Raw genomic sequence first — 24167 nt, forward strand, 5'->3', positions numbered from 1 at the left:
GCCCTTGTTACGTTTTGAACTCTGCACTGAGCTTACCGGGAAGCGTTTTCTTCCTTCCTCTCAAAAGGGTTCTCAGCATGCTTCGGGGCAATGCTGAGCATCAGCCCGCTGTTGCTGCAGGGAAATCTGTCTAGCTTCTCTTATGTTTCCTGCATCACTTACTATAAACAACTTCACAAGCATTGAGTTCTGGGCTTTGAAAAAAAAAAAAGTTTCCTTTTGATATTTGATCTCAAGTTCTCCAGCCACATTTCCTTACTCTGCAGATGGGGCATGGCCATTCACCTGCGTCAAACTCGCTTCGTTTTTTTCTGCCTTCTCTTTTCCACTTAGCTGTTGACTGTCTGGGAAGATTTTTTAGTGTGTTGTTCTTACTTGCACCCCATGCTTTTCTGAGCTCATACTTTTCCATTCCTGAACCAGAGCCTTCACTGCCTTTTGTCAGTAGGGGCCTGCTTCCCATTATACACTGAAAATTTAGGGCTCCTATCATATGGGTCAAGAGCAATTATAAACACTTAGGCTTATTGCAGTTCCTTTTCTGTCACTTCTTGCGGTTCTCAGTGTCATTTTATTCTTTGTTTGCCTGATATTTTAAAGTTTGGTTCACACAGTGTTTTCCCCCAGGAATTGCGTCATGATTTCACTCACTTTCCTTTAAAGAAGTATTTTCTCCATGTAATAGAACTGTTTCCTCTTTTATGAAACCCTATCTGTGTCTCTTCTTTTTTCCTCTTAGTTTTTTCCAGGATGGACTGAAAGCAGTTGAGAGCCTCAAGCCTTCCATTGAGACACTTTCAACAGACCTTCACACAGTAAGTGGCTAGTGGCTTCTCTCCCACACGAGTGTCAAAACAGTTTTTATGAAACAAATGCTTTGATTTAAGCATGGCTTCTGTATGATCCCGTGTTTGCATGCTGCGTGCGCCAGAAGCTGACAGCCTGGTGGGGCCCCGTGGAGGATGGAGTCCCCGTGGCCGTCCTCTGTTGTGGCTGGCGGGGGGGGGGCGGGGATCTGGTAGGGGAGGCATTTGTTGAGGCGATGCCCTACGAACTCCCAGAACCTCGCTGTACCTCAGCCCTGCTTTCTCTCTTCTTTGTTTTGTTTTTTAAAGATCAAACAGGCCCAGGATGAAGAAAGAAGGCAACTGATACAGCTTCGAGATATTTTGAAATCAGCATTGCAGGTTGAACAGAAAGAGGTGAGGGGATTTAATTTTGAAAGATTGCACTTGTATACCTGTGTCTCAGAGGCTTTGGGACAGAAGAATGCTACATTCAGGTCCTCTAGGAGCTCACAGTTCACCCTGGGGCTCTATCAGGCCAGCACCAAGCATTTGGTTTGCTCCTTAAGTTTGGTTTTATGAAACCATCTTTTTAAGATCTGTTTATTTCATGGGGGGAGGCATTTACTGGAGACCTGGCCTTCATGGTAGCATATAAACCCTTTTAGTGCTCTCTGGTCGTAGATGAGTAGCTCTCAAAATCTCTGTTACGTAGATACTCAGTATTTATGCCGTTGATTTTCTACCTGGAACTTTGTGGTTTCTGTGGCCCCGTACCAGGTGGCCACCTGCGTCCTCCAGCCCTGAGATCGTGCTCTGTAAAACATGGGGAACTAGAGTCTCCTCCAGCTGCATTTCGATGAGCAGGAGACCTTAGTTTCCTGGCATCATGTCTTTCCTGTAATCCCTTTTCTGCATGCTGACATATCCACAGTGACAATTTGTTTTGGAGGCTTTTAAAAAAATATTAAAAAGTAAATTTTTAAGGTAATTCTATGATCTGTTTACTACAGGGTGGATATTATAATGTGAACTTAAACATAACCCCCTTCCTTGTACGTAAAGGAATGTATTTAAATGTATAATTAATAGATTTTAGATAAATAACTATTAAACTACTTAACAGAGCGTGAAGTTCACTGCAGTTTGGTATGCTCAGTTTTGAGTTCCTGTACTATAACTGAATATTGTTGTTTCTCTCCCAAATGCATTTACCTTTGTGACCGAAGTCTAGGAGAGTAAGTAGTTCAGTATTTTAATAAATTGGAGAGTTTTGCATGCTTTCTTCATGAACTTAAATTAGTTTCTTCCGTGCATACATTAATGGCCAGTAGCATTTTTAATTTTAACCCTTTCTCTGGGTTTTATTAAAGGGTAAAGAATTTGGATTCTCAAATATTACTGAAAGGAAAATTTCCAAGTTTATGGTTTATACATTTGCTGTTGTCCCTTTGTGGAAGCAGAGCGACTCACGCCCTCCCTCCCCACCCGCTGCCTAGCTGAATTCTTCATGTCCTTCTCAACCACCCGCAGCCCTGCCTCTGCTCACCCCAGCCCCAGTGATCTGAGTTCCAGTTACTTCAATCAGGACATACTCCTTATGGGTTATTGGCTGTGTCTTCAAGTGCACAGATGCTTTTTCTCTAGCTAGACCTTGAGCAGCTTGAGGTTGCCCTCCTGCCTTCTGGGCCTCGCCAGCCATGACATTGTAGGACCATATTGCTCGTTTACTAGGTTTTTGGTATACGTGGGTCAGCTAAGTGAGAGATTGGCAGATTGAGGTCATATGTGAGTGCTTGAAATTACCCACGGGATAGTGGCTTCCTCCCAGTCTGGAGAATATAGATCCTGACGCTTTGATATTCCCAAACGTGGATGATAAGCAGAAAAGAAGGAGAAAAAGAACTTGGAGTATGGAGAAAACAGTGGCTTAGGTTTAACTAGAAGAGGTGGTGGTAGGTGTAGGAGCCCCAATGCCGTCAAAGCAGCCGGCTCCCCAGCGCAGGTCTGGGAGTGGTCGAGAGCCGCTCTTGTCTGAAAAGGAGTATCAAACCCACGAAGCGAAGCTCAGGTTTATAATAAAGGAGAGCAGAGCCTGCGGTTGAGTGGTCCTCTGGGCGCAGTGCAAAGGCCCCGTTTACTTTGGCTGTGCAGAATTAGGAGGTTTGGGAAAACTGGCTGTTGTCAGCTGGTTATTTATAGCTTTGCAGAAAAATATAACAAATCTACCAGCACAGACCAGAAGTCTTTACGGTTTGTTGTGTTTGTGTGTTTTTATTGACACCCAGCCCAGCTGCCCACAACTGCACAGAGGGATCATAAGAACCTTCTTTACTGCTCCTCTTTGGCTTTCTGCCCAAATACGGAACTCTCCAGTTTCTTGCTCGTGATTGTGTCATACTGGATGTTGTATTACGCTCTGCATTGCTTTTTGATGATGGTATTCCATAGAGTGGTTGATCTCTGAACACAGTTTTCAGTAGGAAGCAAATGTGCATAAGTGGAATTTTATATATTATTAAATACTTTTTATGATTGGGGTTCCATCTCTTACAGTTACAGCAAGAATTGAACGTTGGGCACTCTCATTGTTTAGCTCTCATTCCCTTTTTTTTGGATTCTCTCTCTGACTTAGCTGAAGGTGTGGATAATTTTTATTTAACATTTATAAAAATTAGGTAATGTGTCCCAAGGAAACTGCATTGATGATTGGTGCGAGCCACTGTCCTATTTCCTTCCTGTAAATCTCAAACATCAGTCATTTGGTCTAAGTGAAGAACGTGACTCTTGCATATGGCGGCTTTGGGCTGCTTCTCTTTGTCACCCTGTAGCTACATTTTGGGAGGGAGACTGTGCCATTATGATCCCAGTGCCCCCATACCTCACTGGCGTTTTGTATTTTTGATATTTCTGCTGTCTGTAACAAAGATTCTGATATTTGATTTTTCCACTTTTATTATGAATTTTTTCAGACTTATAGAAGAATTAAACTGTGCAGTGACTACTATATATGCACCATAGTTTTAACATCTGGGAAAGTTAAAGCCCTCCAGTACTGCTCATTCTTGCATGAGCCTTCTCCTGCTTCCCCATCCCATGTATGTCCCATCTCAGCGGAGTCCTATGGGACAGATCCCATTGCAGTGCTGGCAGATTCTCTGCCAAAACCTCATTGTTGGCATGTGGGTTCTCTGCCGTTCGCTGTTGAGAACCCAGACTCGTGCATCTAGCGGGAGGACTCAGCCTCTGGGAGCTGGTGTTGGTAGGCTTGAGTGCTGAAACCACAATGATTTTCCCACTTTGGACATCTCAAGTGTGGTCTCTCTTCATGTCAGCTTTATGCTCCTCCCTTTTCTTTTTCTCTCTCTCTTTTTTTAAGATTTTACTTATTTATTTGAGGGAGGGCAAGCACAAGCAGGGGGGAGTGGCAGAGGGAGAAGCAGACTCCCCGCTGAGCAGGGACCCCGATGCAGGGCTTGATCCCAGGACCCTGTGATCACGACCTGAGCTGAAGGCAGACACTTACCCGACTGAGCCACCCAGGTGCCCCAGTGCTCCCCACTTTTCAAGTGTCCCTGTCTGGTAGGAATGTGTTTGAATAGCATGTGCTGTCCAGGGAGCAGAGGTCCGTGACAGCGATAATTCTCTTCCGACTCTGGCTTTTCTGGTCTAGGCTTGTGTATCTTATCATGCCTAAATCTGGCCTTAATCACAACCCTCTGGCCAGGTGTTCACTTCCTTGTCTCTTCTGCCAAGCTCCCAGTGGCCTGACTGGCCTTCAGTTCGCCCTTCATGGAAGACTTGTTCATTGAGTCACACATTCAACTCCTATTTTCTTCTTCTCTTTCTCTCTGTTTTTTTTAAAGATTTTATTTATTTATGAGAGAGAGAGCATGTCAGGAGGGAGAGGGAGAGAGAATCTGAAGCAGACTCCCCACTGAACACAGAGCCTGATGCGGGGCTCCAACTCACGATAGTGAGATCGTGATCTGAGCCAAAACGCTCAACTGCTTACGCCACCCAGGCGCCCCTCAACCCCCATTTTCTTAGCAGTTACTCTAGACCAGGCACCACACAGACAGAGTAAGATAGATACAGTTTTCACCTCTTAAAGGGCTCACAGCCTGGGAGTAGGGTCAGAAAATTGGGATACAGTGTGATGAGCGCTCCAGTGGAGGTCAGCTCCCAGAAGGGGTGTCTCCCCTGTGTGGGAGATGGGTATATGTGCTAGGCGCGTTAGTACGTCGGGAATGAGGGTTTGGAGGATGATTCAGAGTTAGTAGAGTCCTAGCAGGTGGGGCAGGTGGGCCAGCTTCTGACCAGGATGGAAAATTTGCCTGGGTAACTGTCTAGCAGAGCAGAAGAGCATGAATTAATCGTAGGTCTTCCCTTCCTACTAGGATGGCGTGGAGCAAGTTACCTGATCTCTCCACGCCTTGGTCTCTTCATCTGTAAAACAGGAATGATACTGCCACCTCAGAGAGTTGTTATGAGATCTAGAGGATAGTCTCTATAAAGCACTTCACACATTGTCTTGATAAACAGGTTCTAGTTCGTTGGTTCATTCAACAGATACTGTGCTCCTAGATGCTGAAGAACCATAGTGAACCAAAAAATACCTAATTCCCACCACTTGTTGGTTGAACAGCAATGGCTGTTTGTGGTGTTGTCTCTGATAGGTTGTCCTTCTGCCCACTTGACCCTCTTCCCCACTCTGATTTAGGAGCCGTCACACCCCAACCTAGACTGACCCCCCTGTTTCTGACCCCTGGCTCTCCCACTTCCCCAGTTGCCTGCCTTGATCCACACTTCACTTCCTGTCCCCTCACTGCATCAGGGTTCTGCTCTGTGGTTTGGCCATGCCTACTTGCCTTATTTCTCAGGTCTTTCCAGGTACTTGATAACTGTGACCAGTAATCCAGACAACGGGCTTGCAGGGCAGGTGGTAATATATAATACCACCTGCCCACATTTACAACTTAAGTCCAAGAGAGGAGGAAAGTGTACTTGCTGGAGCCCACTCAGTAGTGTCAGGGCCAGGATTTGAACCCTGGTCTATTCCACTGCAAGCCTGTTCTCTTTAGCCAGATTATAGGACTTTAATAATACCTTGTATCAGACAGAATCTTCTTTAAAAAATATCCAGAAATAATGGGGAATGTGTGGTAATGAGATTTGAAAACACTGTTCTTAGACCATGGCTTAGCGCTTGCTTAGCAAAGCCCCCAGCTCCTGGTTGTGTCCATGTGAGTGGACACACCTGTCATAGCCCAAGAAGGTACTTGGACGTATGTGGGACATACTTGGACATTACAGCTCTCCCTTGGTAGAGAAACTTCAAGCATCCAGGGGTGATTCCTTGGTGATCCATTTATCACAAGAATTGTCTGAATACAGACTTTCTAAGAGGTAGACAGACAAAGTGTGTAAGTTTGTTGTTGTTTTTTAGATTATTTATTTACTTATTAGAGCGTGAGCGCACGCATGAGCAGGGGGAGGGGCAGAAGGAGAGGGAGAAGCAGACTCCCCACTGAGCAGAGAGCCCAACATGGGGCTCGATCCCAGGACCCCGGGATCATGACCTGAGCTGAAGGCAGATGCTTAACCGACTGAACCACCCAGGCGCCCCTAAAGTGTGTAAGTTTTTATGATGTTCTAGGGTCTTAGGGAGCTCAGGGATACTTCTGATGTAATGAGTAGATCTTTATATGTATAACCTATGCAACATCATCACTCTTTTTTCCCCTGTTCCTGAAAATTTCAGATATTAAATCTACTGCTCATTTGGGCATTCTCTGTCTTGGCAGGACCCAATGCCTAACACTTCATATGGCCACATAAACTTTAGGGTCATGGAGGGTTCCTGGGGTCTGAGAACTTGCCTGGATGTCACAGGATAGAGGATATGTGCTTATTGAAAGAACCTTAGGAGAGCCTTCTGAAGGTCCATAAAATGCCTACTTAACCTGTGTGCTTCAGACATAGGGACAGTCTCCACATTGTGAGGCTCACTCAGTCAAGTCCTGGGCATCCTTGGCTTTTCTAGGAAGTGCAGAGTGTGATGGAGAGTCTCCGAGAGTCAGGGTAACGTGGATACCCCAGCCCCCAGCCAGTCGCCTCTCTGTGTTAGATTCTTCTTTTTCCCAGAAGTAAAGTCTCTTTTCTCTTGGATTGTATTCCATTGAGTTGCAGTCTTGGTTATGTGAAAAGGCAAACTTCATTTGTCACCCCTTCACCTGATGAGGTATTGTATAAAATACCTCTGTGAACAGGTGAAGAAAGGCTGTTTTTGTTGGATCACTTAGAAGTCACCTTGAAGATGTTGAAATAATTAGTTCTAAAGCAGATTCAATTTTATGTCAAATAGAATATATTCCTCTTATTTACACATTTTACATTGTACGGCTTCAGATTTGCCTCCACTTTTTAATTGATTCAAGAAATGTCTGGTCTAAAGAATAAAACCATAATTTCTTCCTTAAAGTCTGGCAAAGGGTCTGATTCTGTTGAAAAGAAGAATGGCCTTTTTCCTGTTCATAAGGCCTGTGAGCGTTCTGATTAATATGCTCGGCGTGAACACATTCGGCAATGTTGTCACATGATCCCACCACTTACTTTGTGCGGGGTTTTTTTTCCTCCCTAAATCAATAGTCGTATTTCTTGGTTGTGCAGTTTAGTCTTTTGACAGGTTTATTTTTAGTCTTTCACAGGGATTCGTATAGGTGAGCAGCACTTCTCTGTTTCTCCTCCACTGCATTTATTCCCAATGATGCATAAAGCTGGGTTTGCTCTAGATTTCTAGTGCTAATATTCTGCCCTTCTGAGAGAGTGTGGAAATTGGCACCATCCTCACCTGATGAGTGAGTTGTTTGCCTGTCTGGAGGCAGGAGTGCTGCGTGAACTCTCTGTGAAGAATGAGGATGTTTCTCCTATTTTGGGGTCTATTTGTCTAGGCTCTGTTGTCAATTCAGTAATGGGATGCCTGAGCACGTTATTGATTTCTCAGATCAAGATTTTCTTTTGATTTTCCTTATTTGCAGAGTAGTCCCATATATATTTCACAATTAAAAAGTCAGTGCTAAAAACAAAACAAAACCAAACGCCTGTGCTAGACAGACCATGTTCATGGAATGGAGGATTTAATACTGTTCAGATGGCCACAGCCCCCTTACTGATCTGCAGATTCAGTGCCATCCCTATCAAATTCCCCCCTTCCTTTTTGCAGAAATTGACAAGCTGATTCTAAAACTCATAAGGAAATGCAGGGGACCCGGAATAGTCAAAACAGCCTTGAAAAAGAACACAAGTTGGAGGACTCACACTTCCTGATTTCAAAATTCACCACTAAGCTATAATAATCAAGACAGTGTGGTACTGCTGCAAGGTTAGGCTTACTGATCAGTGAAACAGAATTGAGAGTCCAGAAATAAACCCTTATACAGATGGTCAATTGTTTTTTCAACATGGGTGCTAAGACAATTCAGTGAAGAAAGAATAGTCTTTTCAACAAGTGTTGCTGGGACAACTGGATAGCCACAAGCAAAGAAATGAATTTGGACCCCTACCTCACACCATAACCAAAAATTAACTCAAAATGGATCAGAAACCTAAGTCTAAGCTGAAACTCAGATTCTTAGAAGAAAACATAGGTATAACTCTTCATGATCTTGGGAGTAAGCCATGGTTTCTTAGATGTGACATCTAAAGTACAAATGATAAAAGAAGCAATAGATAAATTTCATCAAAATTTAAAATGTTATCCTTCAAAAACCTTTAAAACTGTCAAGAACTGAGGTGGCTTGCTGTTGCCTTCAGATGAAGTCGGTAACTCTGACTCAAGTCTGTCTGTCCCTTCTACCACTTGGCCCACTTTGTCTTAGCTACACTAGCTGTCCTGATATCCACAGAGGATGACCACAGCCACCACTTTTCTCTCCATGCGTCTGTGTGTTACTCTCCCCTTATTCTCCATCTCTGCTTGCTTTCATCTCAAAAACTCCGTCCCTCCAGACTCCTGCGGCTTCCCCCACTTGGCCCTTCACTTCTAGAATACTTGTGTTCTTGGTCCGGATTACTTTGACTGTCATGTATTAGTTCTTTCTTCATTAGGCAGTGCCTAGTTTCCCCAAGGATGGTGGAGATGAGACTGTGTCTTGGGACATCTTCTGGTGAGGGCACATGGAAGGAGCATCGAGGGGGAGGTTGGAATTCCCTTCCATTCTCCTCTCTGGCCCTAACAGGCTCTGCATCTTAACCAAATCACTTATTTTCATCATGTTTCTATTTCCTCCATTATGAAATGGAGCAGTTGGGAGCTTCTCAATAAACAATTGGCCTGTGAACTCTGTTCATGTTTTGCTCCCCCGTTTCCTACGTCTGCCAGAATTTCCAGTTCTAGTATGGACAGCTCCTTTCCATGCTCGGCTCAGGGCTTCTGATATCATCTGTTCAATAGTTGAGCGCCCACTGGATGCCCGGGGTAGCTGAAGACCAGAGTTTCCAACTGTGGCAGATTCTCTGCTGACCAAGTGCACAGTCTGCCCTGAGGCTGAGGCGGTTAGGTTCAGTGCTTCGGCCCCTTTGTTGGGTTGATGGATCAGGAGGGGAATATTGTTCAACACCTGTTATGTCCCGGGTGTTCACACGTGTTCTCTTACTCAGACCTTACTATATTTACCATTTTACTGGGTATTGTTTTCCTATTTTCCAAGGAAGAAACTGAGGCAGGGAGCGTAAGTAACTTGCCTACAAGTAAGAGGTGGAACATTGGGGATTTTTCTTGCTTAAAAGTGCTGCCTTTTCTAACACATATGTTACCTTTCTTTTGAAAGCTGCTTTTGCCACACCAGGAGCTTCTTGCCATTATCAGGGACTTAAGGCTCATAATTAAGTAAAATCTGTAACTTCCAAATAGCTCATTCTCCATCAGCCGGTTGGGGGATGCTGGTTTGACATTAACTTCTCCAGCCTTGCAGGTGGCATTAACGAATTCCTGGGTATGACTTTTATGCCCTTTTTTTTTTTTTTTTTTTTGGTGTGCCGATAGATGACATTTCTCTAATTAAAAAAAAATGTAAGGACGGCTTTTTTAAAACTTGGAATCTGGACAGGATTAAAAGCAACTTCTCGACCATTTTTAGGATCCACAAATTCGCCAGAGTACAGCCTATAGTTTACATCAGCCTCAGGGAAACAAAGAGCACGGGACTGAGCGGAACGGCAATCTCTATAAGAAGAGCGACGGGTAAGTGGCCGTGGGGCTGGAGGTGACGTGCGCGTGGGTCTCCTGCGCCCAAAATTGCTCAACTCTTATTTTTTCTTTCCCATTTATCTCTAAGGATCCGAAAAGTGTGGCAGAAAAGGAAATGTTCAGTTAAAAATGGATTCCTGACCATATCTCACGGCACTGTAAGTATTCTCTTTTAATTCGGGGGCTGCTGCAGGGAGGTGAGTGGGGGATGCCAGCCACTGGGCACGGTCTGGCCTTGACAACGCCGTTTAAAGACACCCCCCCCCCCCAGCTAGGAGAGCGCATCTGGGGTCCTTCTCGATGTGGTGCACCTGTCCCCTGTTCACGCTGCTCCAGCTGGGGCGAGCCTTGTGTCGTTCACTGCCTGACTGGGTCGGTGGTCTTCATTTAGACGCCGGTGGCTTCCAGAAACAAACAGCCCACCACTTCCCAGCTGTCTTTGTCTCTGGACATTGAACATCCTGCTTGGGAAGATGCCTACTTTTCCACTAGAGGAGAAGCGTTTCTGTGGTCAATACACTGGGAATCCGAAATCCAAGAGGAGAGAGATTTCAGTCATGTGTTGTAGAAATCTAACACACTGCGCCCAACCTTAATCAAGACCTTTTTCTGTCATCCTGTGTATAAGAGTCCTTGCAAGAAACGGAGGCCTCTGTGTGTAGCCTATTGAAAAACCAGTCAATCTGAATAAAATGATTTACTAATCTATCTTCCAGACCAGGGATTTTAACCACAGTTACAAACACAGCCTTTCACACCGCGGTGCTCTTTCCCCGGTGGCTTAGGCGTATCATGCCTTACCTGGTATGACAGAATCTGATAAATACCACGTAGGCTGGTAGACATTTTTGAAAATGTCTAAAGGCTGAGCTGTTGCTATTTTGGGACTAATGAGAACACTGATGGTGGCCAGCATTTCTGTTCCCCAAGCAGAAGGCCTGGTACTATGTGCATACGAGCAGCCCCAGTCCTGTGAGTGCATGGGAGTAGAGAAGACCCGGAGTCATTGTCATTCCCCCCAACCCCCCTTTCCCACCAGTTCCCCTGGTGAAAGGCAGAGATGGGCAGGAGCACAGCTGTAGACAGGTAATAGCTCAACGTGAGTTCCAGAGAAACAGCTCTTCTCATGACTCATGCATAAGGAAACAGAGTAAAACCTCACTTGAGCCTCGATGTGTCCCACTAGGGGCCCCTTCATTTTCACTGACTGTGCTTGGGGAAGAGAGAGAGACTGGGCCCTAGCATACGTTCAGTGTCTATAGGGATCTCTTGGGACCTTTGGCCTAGGAGATTGAATGTGTCTCTTGCCTGGGCAAATAGAGATCATTTCTCTTTTCTAAAATCCAGCCTTCACTGGCCTCCTTCGTGGTCATGACATCACTCCCAGGACTGTGCAGTTTGATCCTGACGTGATGTTTTTTCCGTATAGACATATGCCTGAGTGTTGGGGAGGAGTGCTATAGACTCAGGGAGGCCAATCTATCTAGTCACCATGCCTCTTTAAAATTAAGACCACAGACTGGATGATGGTCAGGTTCCGTCCCTGCTCCAAACACCTGTGATTCTGTGCTCTGCTTTCAAATTGTTTTCTACTCAATTGTTTGTTTTAATTCAGGTTTATTGCCTCCATGCAGAAAATTTCACAGAGTAAGACTGAGTTTCATTCTGTGCCTCTTTACAGCTCTTAAGTCATTTGGTATATTTGCCTCATTAAAGCATTCTGCTAGACCCAGAGCCTCGGCTTAAGCCGGTGAGTGGTTCTCCCTCCGAGAGAGAAATGAAAACAGGCCTAGTAATCCTTTGCTCACAGTGTAAACTTGGGCTCACATCACTTCCATTACTTCTCCCTAGCAGATGCAGAGGCTCAGTTTCCTTTAAATGTTGATGGGTTGCTCCGGTTTTTGGCAGGTAGTAGTTATAGCTAGCTTTACTAGCGTGCTGACAGCTCACCTTGTCACGCAACTTGCATATTTAATAAGTGCTTTGTGTTTAGGGGGATCCCCGTCTAGGGAATCTCTGCACGCTCTCTGTGACTCACCGGGCCCTTCGCAGCCTGGGCTGGGTGCCGTGGGAGCAGCCTTGCCTCTGGCCCTCTGCCTTGCCAGGAAGACCAGAGGGTTACTAAAGCAGGGCCTATACACACACCACAGAGCTGTCCTTTTCTACTAATTCTGTGTGCATTCTGCTTGCTCTGGAAAGCAGAATCCGCCCCCCAACACACACACACACACACACACACACACACACGTGCCACTGCACTCAGTGTTCACGGGCAGTGATGTGAATTAACCTCTGCCGAGAAAGGGATTTGAGAGATGCCTTTTTGTTTGATTTTGTTTGGATTTGGCTCCTTTGTAGCCAGCGTCTCCCTGAGTAGGCTAATTTATCATCGGGGGAAAAGGACAGTTGTTCACAAAGACCTGATTGAGTAAATGGGGATCTAAGAGCAGTATCTGGCGCTCAGTGGAGAATCAGATCTTTACATTGTGGAAGCACGGGGTGTATTTGTGCCATTTGGAAAACCAGTTTCTTCCCAGGAAGCTGGCAGCCTTTGGGAGAGGAGACTGTTGTGTCCTGTATTCTAGCAGAGGGACGGTGATAACATCCGGATGAATTCAGTGAAAGCTGTAGTTGGTATTCCGTGTTAGCCAAGGTTAATTGTGTTTTCTGGCACTGGGAAAAGTGATCCTTGGGACAAAATAACTAATTGAGTATCATCTTTGCCAAGTGCATCACTTTGCCACACTGCCAAAGACTGGAGACTTTTTAAACTGGAAGAAATGTCCCCTGGTTATTATGTAGTCTCATTTTTTTTTAATGATCATCAATCATGAAGAATACAGACTTCCTATTAAAGGCCTGAGAAATTGGAAAAAATAGAATGGCATTATTAAAATGAGAGGAGCTCTGATAATCAGTGCCTTGAGTCAAACACAAAATCTATAGATCTCTTTCCCAATCCTTCCTTTCTATTAAGGCAGAGCTTTTCAAATTAAGCTCTCAAAGAGCGCTGGTATCTGATGCATTAGGTAGAACTGTTCTATAGCTGAATTCAGTGATGACACCATTTCCCCCAAATTGCAGCAGGGGAGAGAATTGAAAGGATAGAGTTTTCTCTATTTAAAAATTTTCTCCTGTAGATTTTTTCTTACAGCTTTTGTGTCAGCTACTCCTTAATCTGGATGGACAAATAGCAAACATTTATTAATGTAAAACATACAAGCTGACATCTTAAGCAGTATCAGCTGTTCTGAGTTTTGGGGACCTACTCTGACAGCTGTTACTTTGAACATGTAGCCACATTTGTGCCTTTAGAATTATCCCTACTTCAAATAGAGGCCCTGAATATTTTCCCATGTCTTGTGCCGTTTGTACATGTGAAGGACAGTCTGTCTTTGAGGGTAGCTGTCTTGGTAAGAATGAGCAGCCTTCCCCATGGCACAGGGAAAATGGAAGGATACAAGTTAGAAGGTGGTTTTAATTCAGTTGTGCTTCTTTGTGGCACTGAAAGGTATGCACAGATATGTCCAGGTCCGTGCCTCTGCTTTCCACGGAAATCCATGTGCTGCAGTTAAGAGCTTGTGCTCTGAGCCCAGGCTGCCCTTGGCTCAAGTGTTGCTTCACTGCCCCAAAGCTCTGTAAGATCCATCACGTTACTTAGTCTATCTGGGCCAGTCCCTCTGTCTGTAAAACTGGAGCAGTTCCTACCTCAAAGGTCAGTTTAGGAAAATTAAATGAGTTATTTTATTAAAAATTCTTAGAACAGTACCTGCCTCCTATAGGCAAATCATAATAATGATGATGATGATGATGGTGATGGTTTTTAATTGCTGAGTAAATGTAGCTACTCTTATTATTCAGAATTATCTTCTTGTGCATGAAAGTATTTCTGTGTACACCAGTCCCTCTTACTGCTCCTGTGCCTGAGATCCGGTGGACACCAGCAGTTTGGAAATAGGCCAGGAACGTCCCCTAGATGCATATATGTAGTTGTGTGATCACAGGAGGTGACAGGTAGACAACTACTTTATGCGGTCAAGTATGTGGTTGCATCGTGGTGTGGTCAACCACTTGGCTCTGTAGAAATATATCATTCGGTGCATTGGTTCCTAGATGAGCCAGGTAATTCTGTTGGTAAAGATCCAAAATTGGATTGATGGTACTTTCACTTGGAATTGTCAAGGTTTGCAAGATTGGATAGAGCTTGAAGTCTTTTAATACTGATTTCTGACGATTGAAGGATTCTGGTAGGCATCTACGACTGTGGAGAATATCCAGTGAATTTCATGTAAGAGATGAGCCCAGCATGGCTACAGACCAGGAGAGTCTGGTCCACCCTTTTTATCCAACTTCTGTTTTTACCCCACCTTCCTTTTATCAAACCCAAACTTCACACTGCAAGGATCCATCCTATTTGAATGGAGACTATGCTCCCTTACCCCTACCCTGAGTTTAGTGGAAGGGAGTTTATAAATGAATGAAGGTCTCACAGGTCTGCCCAGGTGTGGATGCTCATGTGTGTGTTTCTCAATGAATGCCAAATCCAAGCTTTCACAACCTGTAAATGCGGCTGGTGGCCACAGGTAGGGTGAATAAAAGGTTGAGTATACGGCATTTTATTTGATCTTTTCCTTCAGCAGCTTGGGAGGTGGGTAAGATAAGCCCATTCATATTTGGAGATTTCTCCAAGATTTCTGAGAGACATTTTACCATTGATATTTTTTTTTCCCCTGAAATTATCTTATCCTTTGATCTTTGCTTTTTTTTGGACAAATTATGGTGGTTTTTGAAATGGTAATAAAATACCCATTTTGACATCTCTCTGACAAAAATGTATTATGATCTTTTGTTGCCACTGTGTTGGGGGGATTCGGGGTACTTATGTGAATGAGATGGGTTCTGTTAAAACTTAAGTGACAAATGGTTAGCATTTAGGATTATCAATCTGTTACCTGTTTGACTTCAAAAAGTAGGGAAAATACTTTCTCTGTCATTTTTGTGCTATGAGATTTCTTTCCTTGGAAGTGAGTGTTTACACTCAGGAAAACACTTCTAAGATCACCAGAAATTGAGCTTGGTGCCTAAGTCCCCCAGCCAACCATCTGTGTCATCAGTGGGAATTGGGACGGATGTCTCAGAGCATTAGCCGTGGAGCATTTTGATGTCAGGGAGCCCACGCCCATGGGCCTCACGGCAGGCATCACTTGCGCCCTGGCTGGGTAGGTGTGGGGCCACCGTGTCCCTCCCAGGAAGTGGCACCTGCCTCCCAGGGAGCTGAGATTTAAGGACACGCTGTGTTGTGCCTGCCTACATAACATCTGCCTTCTGCAAGCCATCTTTGCAAACTAGTGGAAATCCTGTTCTTGCTGTATTTTTTTTTAAAGATTTTATTTATTTCAGAGAAAGAGATAGAATGGGAGCAGGGGAAGGGGCAGAGGGACAAGCAGACTCCCGGCTGGGCGCAGAGCTGGACACGGGGCTCAATCCCAGGACCCTGAGATCGTGACCTGAGCTGAAGGTGGACACTTAAGAGACCGAGCCCCCCAGGCGCCCCATGTTCTTGCTGTATTTTAATGAGAAATGATACCATATGATTTTCCCCTCCTTCCTACACATCTCCCTGTTTCTCTGTTTTTAAACAGGCAAACCGGCCTCCTGCAAAGCTCAACCTGTTAACCTGCCAAGTGAAGACCAACCCCGAGGAGAAAAAGTGTTTTGACCTTATTTCACGTAAGTTTATTTCTCAGGTGCTAGGCCACTAGAGAAATGATTTTCAACTCTCTGCTGGGGCGTCAATCCCATTTCAAAGAATTGATTGTCAAGGAGAAATGCCTTCACATGACATACATGCTTCCTCTTTCCACTCATAACTGTTTGTTTGCCAGTCCCTCCAGTTTAGGAACTGACGCTGAGGGCGGCCCTGCTCTCCTCATGGGCCCCCGTAAACAAGGAGATTATACTAGATCAGCCCCTTGAGCCTAAAATCTCCTCACTTAACTATAAAAAAGGACGATTCTGTGTTGTCAAAGCTTCCATGGTTTGGGTGATGTTAGAAATGCTGCACAACTAACATTCTAAGGTCTTCAGAGCCCTGGAAACTTTCATTTTTGAAATTGTTTTGTCTTCCCCACCACAGAATATGTCTTTTTGCTTCTGTATGCTTTTCTTTTTTGTGGTGTACACAAAAGAATCACCACAGAACCATCTGTTGTGACGAGTGTCTACTCAGCATCCCTAAGAAAGGAAAGGACTAGTGTGTCTTGAAACAAGATTGGCCTTTGTTCATGGCACTTTTAGGTGGCAGGGTTACAGTTTGGGGGGAGGAAGGAGCCAGATCCCCTTTCAAAGGGGGTCACAAGGGGTTTAGGCACAAGAATTGTGTTTATAGAGGAAAAGTCTAGAACGTGCATTTTAGGAAGGTGATCTTAGGAAGATGAGCACAGTCTTAATTGCCTCAGTATCCAGAGCATGACGTGGCTATTTTTTAAGATGTCTGTTGGATTATATTACTGAGGGCTAGGAAGTTATTTCTTATATGATTTATTGCTTACAGCAAGCTTAGGAGGTAATTATTACCACCTCCACTTCTCTGGATGATGAGACGGAGGCCCATGGCCGTTCATCCTTGTACCCCGTTGTCCCCGTTGTAATGCACACTGTACTAAGTTGGAGGAGAGCCTTGAGCAGTGTGATGTGTGTGAAGGGTTTGGGCATTGTTCTGTCCTTCAGATTCTAGACTAATTTGTAATATTGACTTTATCCTGCTTCAAACCCTGTGTCCTTCCTCAGTCTCGTGAGGGCCACAAATGTGTTTACCCCACTGTGCTCTCAGATCCTTCATTCACACGAGACAGTGCAAACGTGCAGGACTGACCGTAGTTTACAGTGGGATCGAGGGGCGCCTGCGTGGCTCAGTGGATTGAGCATCTGACTTGATTTTGGCTCAGGTCCTGATCCCAGGGTCATGAGATCGAGCCTCGTGTCAGGCTCCACACTCAGTGGGGAGCCTGCTCGAGATTCTGTCTCTCCCTCTCTCCCTGTACCCCCTGAGCTCTCCCTCTAAAATAAATAAATAAATCTTTAAAAAAAATAATAACATGGGATCGCTCCTGGGGTTACCTGCCTTCAGAGAGCAATAGAGTTTTATGTAAAGGGAGAGACCTTGTTGGTATAAGCTGATGTCAGCAAGTGGCTGGGGACCACTTGGAGGCTTTAGCCCATCCTTTTTCTGAAGCAATAACCCATGATAAGCAGTGTGTCACCCTTCAAGACCTGATGGCCTCTTAGTAGTTAACAGAGCTTGCCCGAGCTGCGCGCACACGGGGAGGCAGAGGTGAACATCCCTCTGCTTGCCCTGTTCCCTCCAGCACCCCTCTGGAGGCCCCCGTGAGATGCACAGAGGCATTTACTTCATACTTGTAAACAACCCCGAAGCACTCCCCAACCTACACGTTTGTAACTACTGGTCAGGCACCAAGGAGGGTCAGTAGATGGTAAGTGTGCCCCGCTCCCTACCAAGCGTGAATTATTGCATTCCCTGGACGTGTGGGAATGCGGGCCTGTGTAAATCTGGTTTCGTGTGAATGCTCTGGCAAGCCAGCATTTCCCAAGATTCCATCAGTATCTTTGCTCTACTATCTAATGCATAATAAACATCTTCGGGCAAGGGCTTCCTGCCTCTGATACCCAGAAGGGCTTCCTGAATTCGGTTTGAGGCACTTTTGTAAATTTGCCAGAGTCCATTGTCATTCTTTGAAAAATGCTTCTTTCTTCTTCTTCCCACTGTCCTTTAGTGGGTAGAGTGAATCCCAATCCTACGAATTTTTCATCCTAGTTTTCAAAAGGTGTTACTCTCCTAGGAGTAGTGTGGTGAAAATGCTTTGTCGAAGCAGCATGTGGGTTTAGTTGTTACAGAGAAGCCTGAAAACCGGCCAGGAGTCCTCCAGGGAGACGCTGCCAAGCGGTGAAGCCTTGATTTGTCGAGCATCCCGAGAAGGTTGGGGCTCGGGGTCATGTCTGATCGTGCCTGAGTCGGGACACGAGGCTGTCGCCCTCTCTGTTCCTCCCCCACCTGCTGGCCAGGCTGCTGGGACACATAGCTCGAAGATGCGTTTGAGCTCTTCAGACATTTGGGTGGTTGGAGAAACGAAAGTCAAGCTGCACGATCATGGGCAGTGAGGAAGTTACTTCAGCTGTGGGTGTCTCAGGCCCCCAGAGTCATCCTCCTCCTGGGAAGCCATCCCGAAATGGCTCAGGCAGCCCGGAAGAGTAAGAGACTGACAGCTGGCTTCCGTTGGTTCCCTGCAGGGCCCTCCGTTACCATTCTTTCCCCCAGCAGGCATTCCCCACTCGGAGCCAGCTGTAAATGGGCCTGGGCTCCTCAAGGAGGACGTTTCTGTGGCAAGGCCAGGCCTTCAGGAGCTTGTCCAGCTCCGTTGCCCTCAGATCGACCCCACCCTTTGCAAACTCAAGTCCTGCGCCACTGTCCTCAATCACACCGTCACCCTTGGCAGGATGGAAGGTGCAGGAGAATTTGCAGGTGACCTAGGTCAGCGGCAGCCTGAATAAGACGGACCAGGAGCCAGGGTCTTTCCAGGTCCACGCACTGGGTCTGTGGCCAGCTGGAGCTGGAGCCTCACGCAGAGAGGCAGCCCTTCCCAGCCCCCAGCTACCATCTTCTCTTGCTTTTCCTTCTCTCAGAGTTGAAGCTGCTAGAAACTGTTCTTGAGTTTATATATAAGCATCTCGAAAGTGTCTGTAGGAGGGAATTCTTACTTGGAAGTTTTCACAGAGCATTTCGCCTGCTCCTCACATGTCAGAATATAGAATTGGCCAAAGGAAATGGGCTGCTCCCCTGGCCGCCTCGATTCTCCTCCTGGAGCTGTGCGGGTCTGGCCGGGAGACGGCTCAGTGAGAGACAGAGCCTCTGGCACTACCCACCACAGCACAGCTTCCCGAGAACTCCGAGAGGCCCTCCGTGGGGGGGGTGGCTCTGCGCCTCCGGGCCCCGCCTCCGGATGAGGCCATTCACATCAGGGCCGAAGGTGGGAGCCGCAGAAGGGGCATTGCTCCCTCTTTCCGGCCCTGGCACCTCCGCATGGCTCAGCCTCTAACAGCTGAATCCCGAAATTCAGTTCATATTTCTGAACTTGAAACTGTTCTCTTAAGTCCCGCTCTTCTCCTCGGTGACGGGGTGGGGTTGGAGCAGGGGTGTCGTTCTGTTCCCCCTTAGTGTGAGAAAAACGGTACAACAGGGTGGGAAGAAGCGAATGGGACCATGAGTCGAAGACCTGATTCCTCTGCCGCTGGCTGTGTTTGTCTTTGCCGCTTGCCCTCCGTGGGCCTCGGTGTCCCTCCAGCCAGCCCACCAGGAGCCGCGCTCAGGACCAGCCTGCTTCCAGGGCTGTGAAGACCACTGCTGGAAGACGACGTGTGAGCTCATTCAGAGGGGCCCAGAGGGTTCTGTGCGTCCCCAAGGACAGTCACTGCTCTGCTCTCTGCAGAAGTTGGGTCTCCTCCCTTTTTTCGTTCTGTTTGGTTTTAAATTTAATTTTCCTTTTTGGCTCTGTTTTGGACTCACTGTAGACAGAATCTCTGTATATCCCTCACCAGCCCCCTGATGGCTTGTCTGGTAGTACATGGCACGTGTTACCGGCCATGTGTACTCTGTCAAAACCTGGGAATCTGGGCGCCTGGGTGGCTCAGTCGTTAAGCATCTGCCTTCGGCTCAGGTCATGATCCCAGGGTCCTGGGATAGAGCCCCACGTTGGGCTACCTGCTCGGCGGGAAGCCTGCTTCTCCCTCTCCCACCCCCCCTGCTTGTGTTCCCTCTCTTGCTGTGTCTCTCTCTGTCAAATAAATAAATAAAATCTTTAAAAAAAACCCAAAAAAACCCAGAGATCAACATTGGTGATGCTGCTCACGAGGAGTCTTACATGGTTCGGGCGTTTCCGCCGGTGCTCAGGACTCCCTGCAGGATCCCGTGGTTCGTTTGTACTTCATCTTCATCTGCTACTGGCTGGGGCAACGTCAGAGCCTTCCCTGGGCTTCCATGACCTTGATACTTGTTTTGAAGAAGATTGATCGGTTTTTTGGTCACCTGTCCCTCAACTTGGATTTCTCTGATGCTCTCCCACAATTGGACTGAGGTTCTGCACTTTTGGGAGGAATAGCACATTCCGCGCCCCTCTTCTCTGCTCCGTGCACAGGGGTCAGCAGTCTGGGACAAGCCTTGTAGACGCTGCTGTGTTCGCACGTGGCTGTGTGTGAGCCTGCGGTCTCACATCCCGTCATCACCTGGCTGTCCTTCCTGCTTCGCGCTGCAACACAGCACTCCCATGGCCTCCTAGAACGCCTCCTCTTTCCAGGAAGGCCAGAAAACTTCTCAGATACTCATGAGGACAGGCTTTTATTATTCAAAGGGCTGTAACAATTACTTTTGGGGGGACCAACTTTGTAGCAAGTTAAAAAGCAAAGCTTTTGAAAAGATGTTGATGGTTTCCATCCCTGAATAGCTTCGGCCTGGGTAAGTTTCATCTCTTTATGAACTGGAATGGAGGGCAGGGCAGGTTTGTGAATTTGGATGATAAAGCCACAATCCCCCAGAGCAAGGGCAAGCAAGGCATGGAAGGACACGAGAGAGGGCTCGCTTCTCTAGGGATGGTTCATTTCCTAGCGGAGAGTTGCGGTTATTCCCAAGGTTAGTTATAAACCACTTTCTGCTGGAATCCTGTGCGGATTACCGTGCAGGCTCACAACTGACAAACTCCTCTTGCCGTGCAGATGACAGGACGTACCACTTCCAAGCGGAGGACGAGCAGGAATGTCAAATGTAAGTTCCTTGGAGGTGGGCCTTGGGGCCAGGACCTCGCAGTCCTTGGGGCTTTAACACAGCATCTCTGTTATTTTTCTAGATGGATGTCTGTGCTGCAGAACAGCAAAGAAGAAGCTTTAAACAATGCATTTAAGGGGGATGACAATACCGGGGAAAATAACATAGTCCAGGAGCTGACAAAGGAGATCATCTCCGAAGTGCAGAGGATGACGGGCAATGACGTGTGCTGCGACTGTGGGGCACCAGGTGACACCCTCCCCCGTCCCTCCCCCCAGCTCTGGGACAGTCACATCTCATTCCGATTCACAGACCAGTCACCGATTTTCCCTTTCACTGCAGACCCGGCGGGGCCTGGGCAGCACACAGCTGCGTCCTGGGCTGTGTGCAGACCTTCGGGGGGTGGAGGGTGGAGGGTGGGAAGACGCCTACCTCCGAGCCCCGCACAGGGCAACACGAAGATGGCCCGATGGAGCTGAAGAGATTAGAAGCTTTTTAAGAAATGAAAACGGAAGCACAGAAGGCAGGTGAAACCAAGGTCATCTGCTCATTATATTGGCTGTGCGGCCGTGTAGGGGCGGCTCTTCCCGGGATTTACTCCAGCCTCTCTTTGTGCTACTTTGTAGAACTTCTAGCGGCTGTTCAGTCTGTGATGCTGGGAGAGCCACTTTCTTCGTTAGGTATCGGTTTTCCTGTATGGAAGGCGAAGGAACTGGCCGAGAATGTTTTCGGGTCCCTCCCAGGTGCACGTTCTGTGAAATGAGATGTTTATTCTTCATTTTGATGAAGCCTCTCAGGGGCTTCATTTTTTTAATCGACATGGAGTATCATTGTAGATTTTAATAGCTAGTATTTTAAAAGCCTAAGGAGTGGATTTCTTCTAAGATGGAATGGTGCCGTGAGGTCCGGGGAGCTTTGGAATAGCTGTTTCTGGACATTTACAAAATGAGAAAGATCATGGGATGGTCAGTTACCGTTTTCCTTCCTCTCATTCTATGACAGTTCTTACAAAAAACAACACAACAAAAATAGAGTGGGCAGTTGAGAATTGCTGGGAGGTTCCTATTGCCCCAAAGGCTGTATATCTGGGGGTAGTTTGAGGAACGCACTCAGGGTCTCAGACCCATTAAAAATTACCTTCTGGCAGGAGACGAGGTAGGGAGTGGTAAGTAGTGGATCGTGGTTTTTCTTAAGAAAAGATGAGGACAGTGCAGCACTTGGACTTTTAAAACGCTTCGGTAAAGAAGTCAAAGCTTTGTACATTTCTGTTTGCAAACGCTGCAGGGTGGGTGAGGTGAAACTTGATAAAAAGTAGTCGAAACATACTCCTACCTGCTGAGAGCGTGAAAGCGTGATATAGCTGATAGGGTAGAAGTGAAAACACAGATGCCCAGAAGTATTTCCTAACGGATAAAATTTTTTATAATTAAACATTTAAAAAAAGAACTTGACCGTGATCTCGTGACCCAGGTTATGCTGTTTTCCTGCTGTGAGTTTCCAAGGGCAGCAGGTGGTTCGAAAGAGAATGGTACTTACTGGCCGTGATAAGGTGCTCGAGTAGGCTTTATTTTGAATGCCCCATTTTCAGGCTAGCTTTCATCTGTCAGGCAGGTCTTGAGTGTCTGCCGTGTGGCCAGCGCGTAGTAGGATGCCTAAGGGGGTAAGTAACTGCCCTGAGCAGCATGGTGATGGGGCACCAGCATGGCCTTGGGCCTCGGCACAGGCAGGGAGGCCGTCTGGCCCCAACCCCCCCAGCAAGGCCCTTCTCCTCGCTGAGCACTGTGTAGACACCTGACCTGTTCGCCTGCTGGCGCTCTTGTATGTGCTGAATGAAGGATTCTATGTCAGTATCTGCAATTTCCAAAGCTCTTACGATCAGAACTCTTCCTGCTGCCCCCGAAGTGCTGAGCACAGAGTATGGCATCAGCACGTAGTAGGTGCTCTCTAGCGTTACCGTTAATGTTTTGCGAACATAGAGACACGTTGTAAGTCTGTTCCCCATCCAGCACTAGACTGTGGCGGTGTTTCTCTGCTGGTCTGACCAAGGTTGGCGATGGGCATGGTCGGTGCTCAGGATGCCCCTCAGAGACCTGTGCCCACTAGAGGGCACTGCGTCCCGCGTGTTCACAACGCCTGTCACGGGGGAGTTCTTAATGAATGGAAGGGTGGTCGAGACAAATGCGTAAAGAAATGGAGGGATGGGAAGAGGACGGAGAGCAGACACGTGCATGTGTGTGTGTTGTGTGTAAATCGGTGCTAATGCAGAGTGAATGGTGAATGAGAGCTCTGGCTTGTGTCAAGGATTGAGAAAACGCTCGTGCTCAAAGCTCCATGTGCAGTAGCTCTACAGGGAAAATGTTGTGACCCTGGCCCGCTACTTACTGCAAGCTCCAATTTTCCCTGTTCTCTTTGGCAGATCCTACATGGCTTTCCACCAATCTGGGCATCCTGACCTGCATTGAGTGCTCTGGAATCCACCGGGAGCTCGGGGTTCACTATTCGAGGATGCAGTCCCTCACGTTAGATGTCTTAGGAACATCTGAGCTGCTGGTAATTCTCAGATCCTTGATTTTGAAATGGAAATGATGAATGAGCTGAAAGCTGAGTTTTCATGTTGGCATTCAAATCCATTTTGGTTTCTTGAAATTCCATTGGGCTGATGGTTGTTGATTTTTTCCAGATGGGTTTGGGCAATTAGAACCTCAGTGACGATTCCTCCTTCTTGGCTATTGGTAGTTGAGGGCACTTTTTGTTATTAAACTTGGTTCTTAAACGAATCAAGTGAAGTGAAACAGAAAGGAGGGCTGTGACTGTTGTAAGATCGTGGACTAGGATGGTGGCGCAGTTTAGCTCACCCCATTCCTTAACCACACGCGGAACGCCGAGCCCAGAGACAGTCGAGGACATGTTCCCCCTGAGTCCCCTGCAGATTCCTGCCAAGTCTGTGGTCACCACTCGGCTCAAGCCTTCAGTGCTCTTTTCTTCGGGCCTTACTGTCGCCCTTTGGGGGAGACACTCGTCTTTGCTTTTACTGCCTTTGTTTCTAAGGAAGGCTTTCATTCTTGGTTCAGTGATAACACATAAGCCATGCAGTGAGATGTACATTGATCCTGGGAGGCTGAAGCACTTTCTGTCATGTAACGTCCAGAGTTTTGAGACTGGCCCCACTGAGGAAAAGGCACATCACACTAGGTGTTTTGAGGCCACCTAAGATGGAGCTTTTGTGAATTGTTTTCAGAGTCTGTAATTGCTGGTGGTAAGCAGTGTTCTTAGAAACTCTTGGCGTAGCTGGGCATTGGAC

General features: G+C 46.7%; 1 protein-coding gene across 8 annotated transcripts in view; it reads left to right on the forward strand.

Annotated features, from left to right (window-relative positions):
- ASAP2 (ArfGAP with SH3 domain, ankyrin repeat and PH domain 2) overlaps nt 1–24167 on the forward strand; it is a 167184-nt gene that overhangs the window by 109477 nt on the left and 33540 nt on the right. For all 8 annotated transcript variants that reach the window (XM_078055944.1, XM_078055946.1, XM_078055945.1 and 5 more), the window contains 8 exons: nt 740–815; nt 1116–1202; nt 9926–10029; nt 10124–10193; nt 15678–15765; nt 20818–20866; nt 20949–21115; nt 23283–23416. In XM_078055944.1, coding sequence (XP_077912070.1) covers nt 740–815; nt 1116–1202; nt 9926–10029; nt 10124–10193; nt 15678–15765; nt 20818–20866; nt 20949–21115; nt 23283–23416 — 775 coding nt within the window. The remainder of the gene's footprint in view (nt 1–739; nt 816–1115; nt 1203–9925; nt 10030–10123; nt 10194–15677; nt 15766–20817; nt 20867–20948; nt 21116–23282; nt 23417–24167) is intronic.

This window comes from Halichoerus grypus, chromosome 10, assembly GCF_964656455.1.
Source record: "Halichoerus grypus chromosome 10, mHalGry1.hap1.1, whole genome shotgun sequence".
NCBI lineage: Eukaryota > Metazoa > Chordata > Mammalia > Carnivora > Phocidae > Halichoerus > Halichoerus grypus.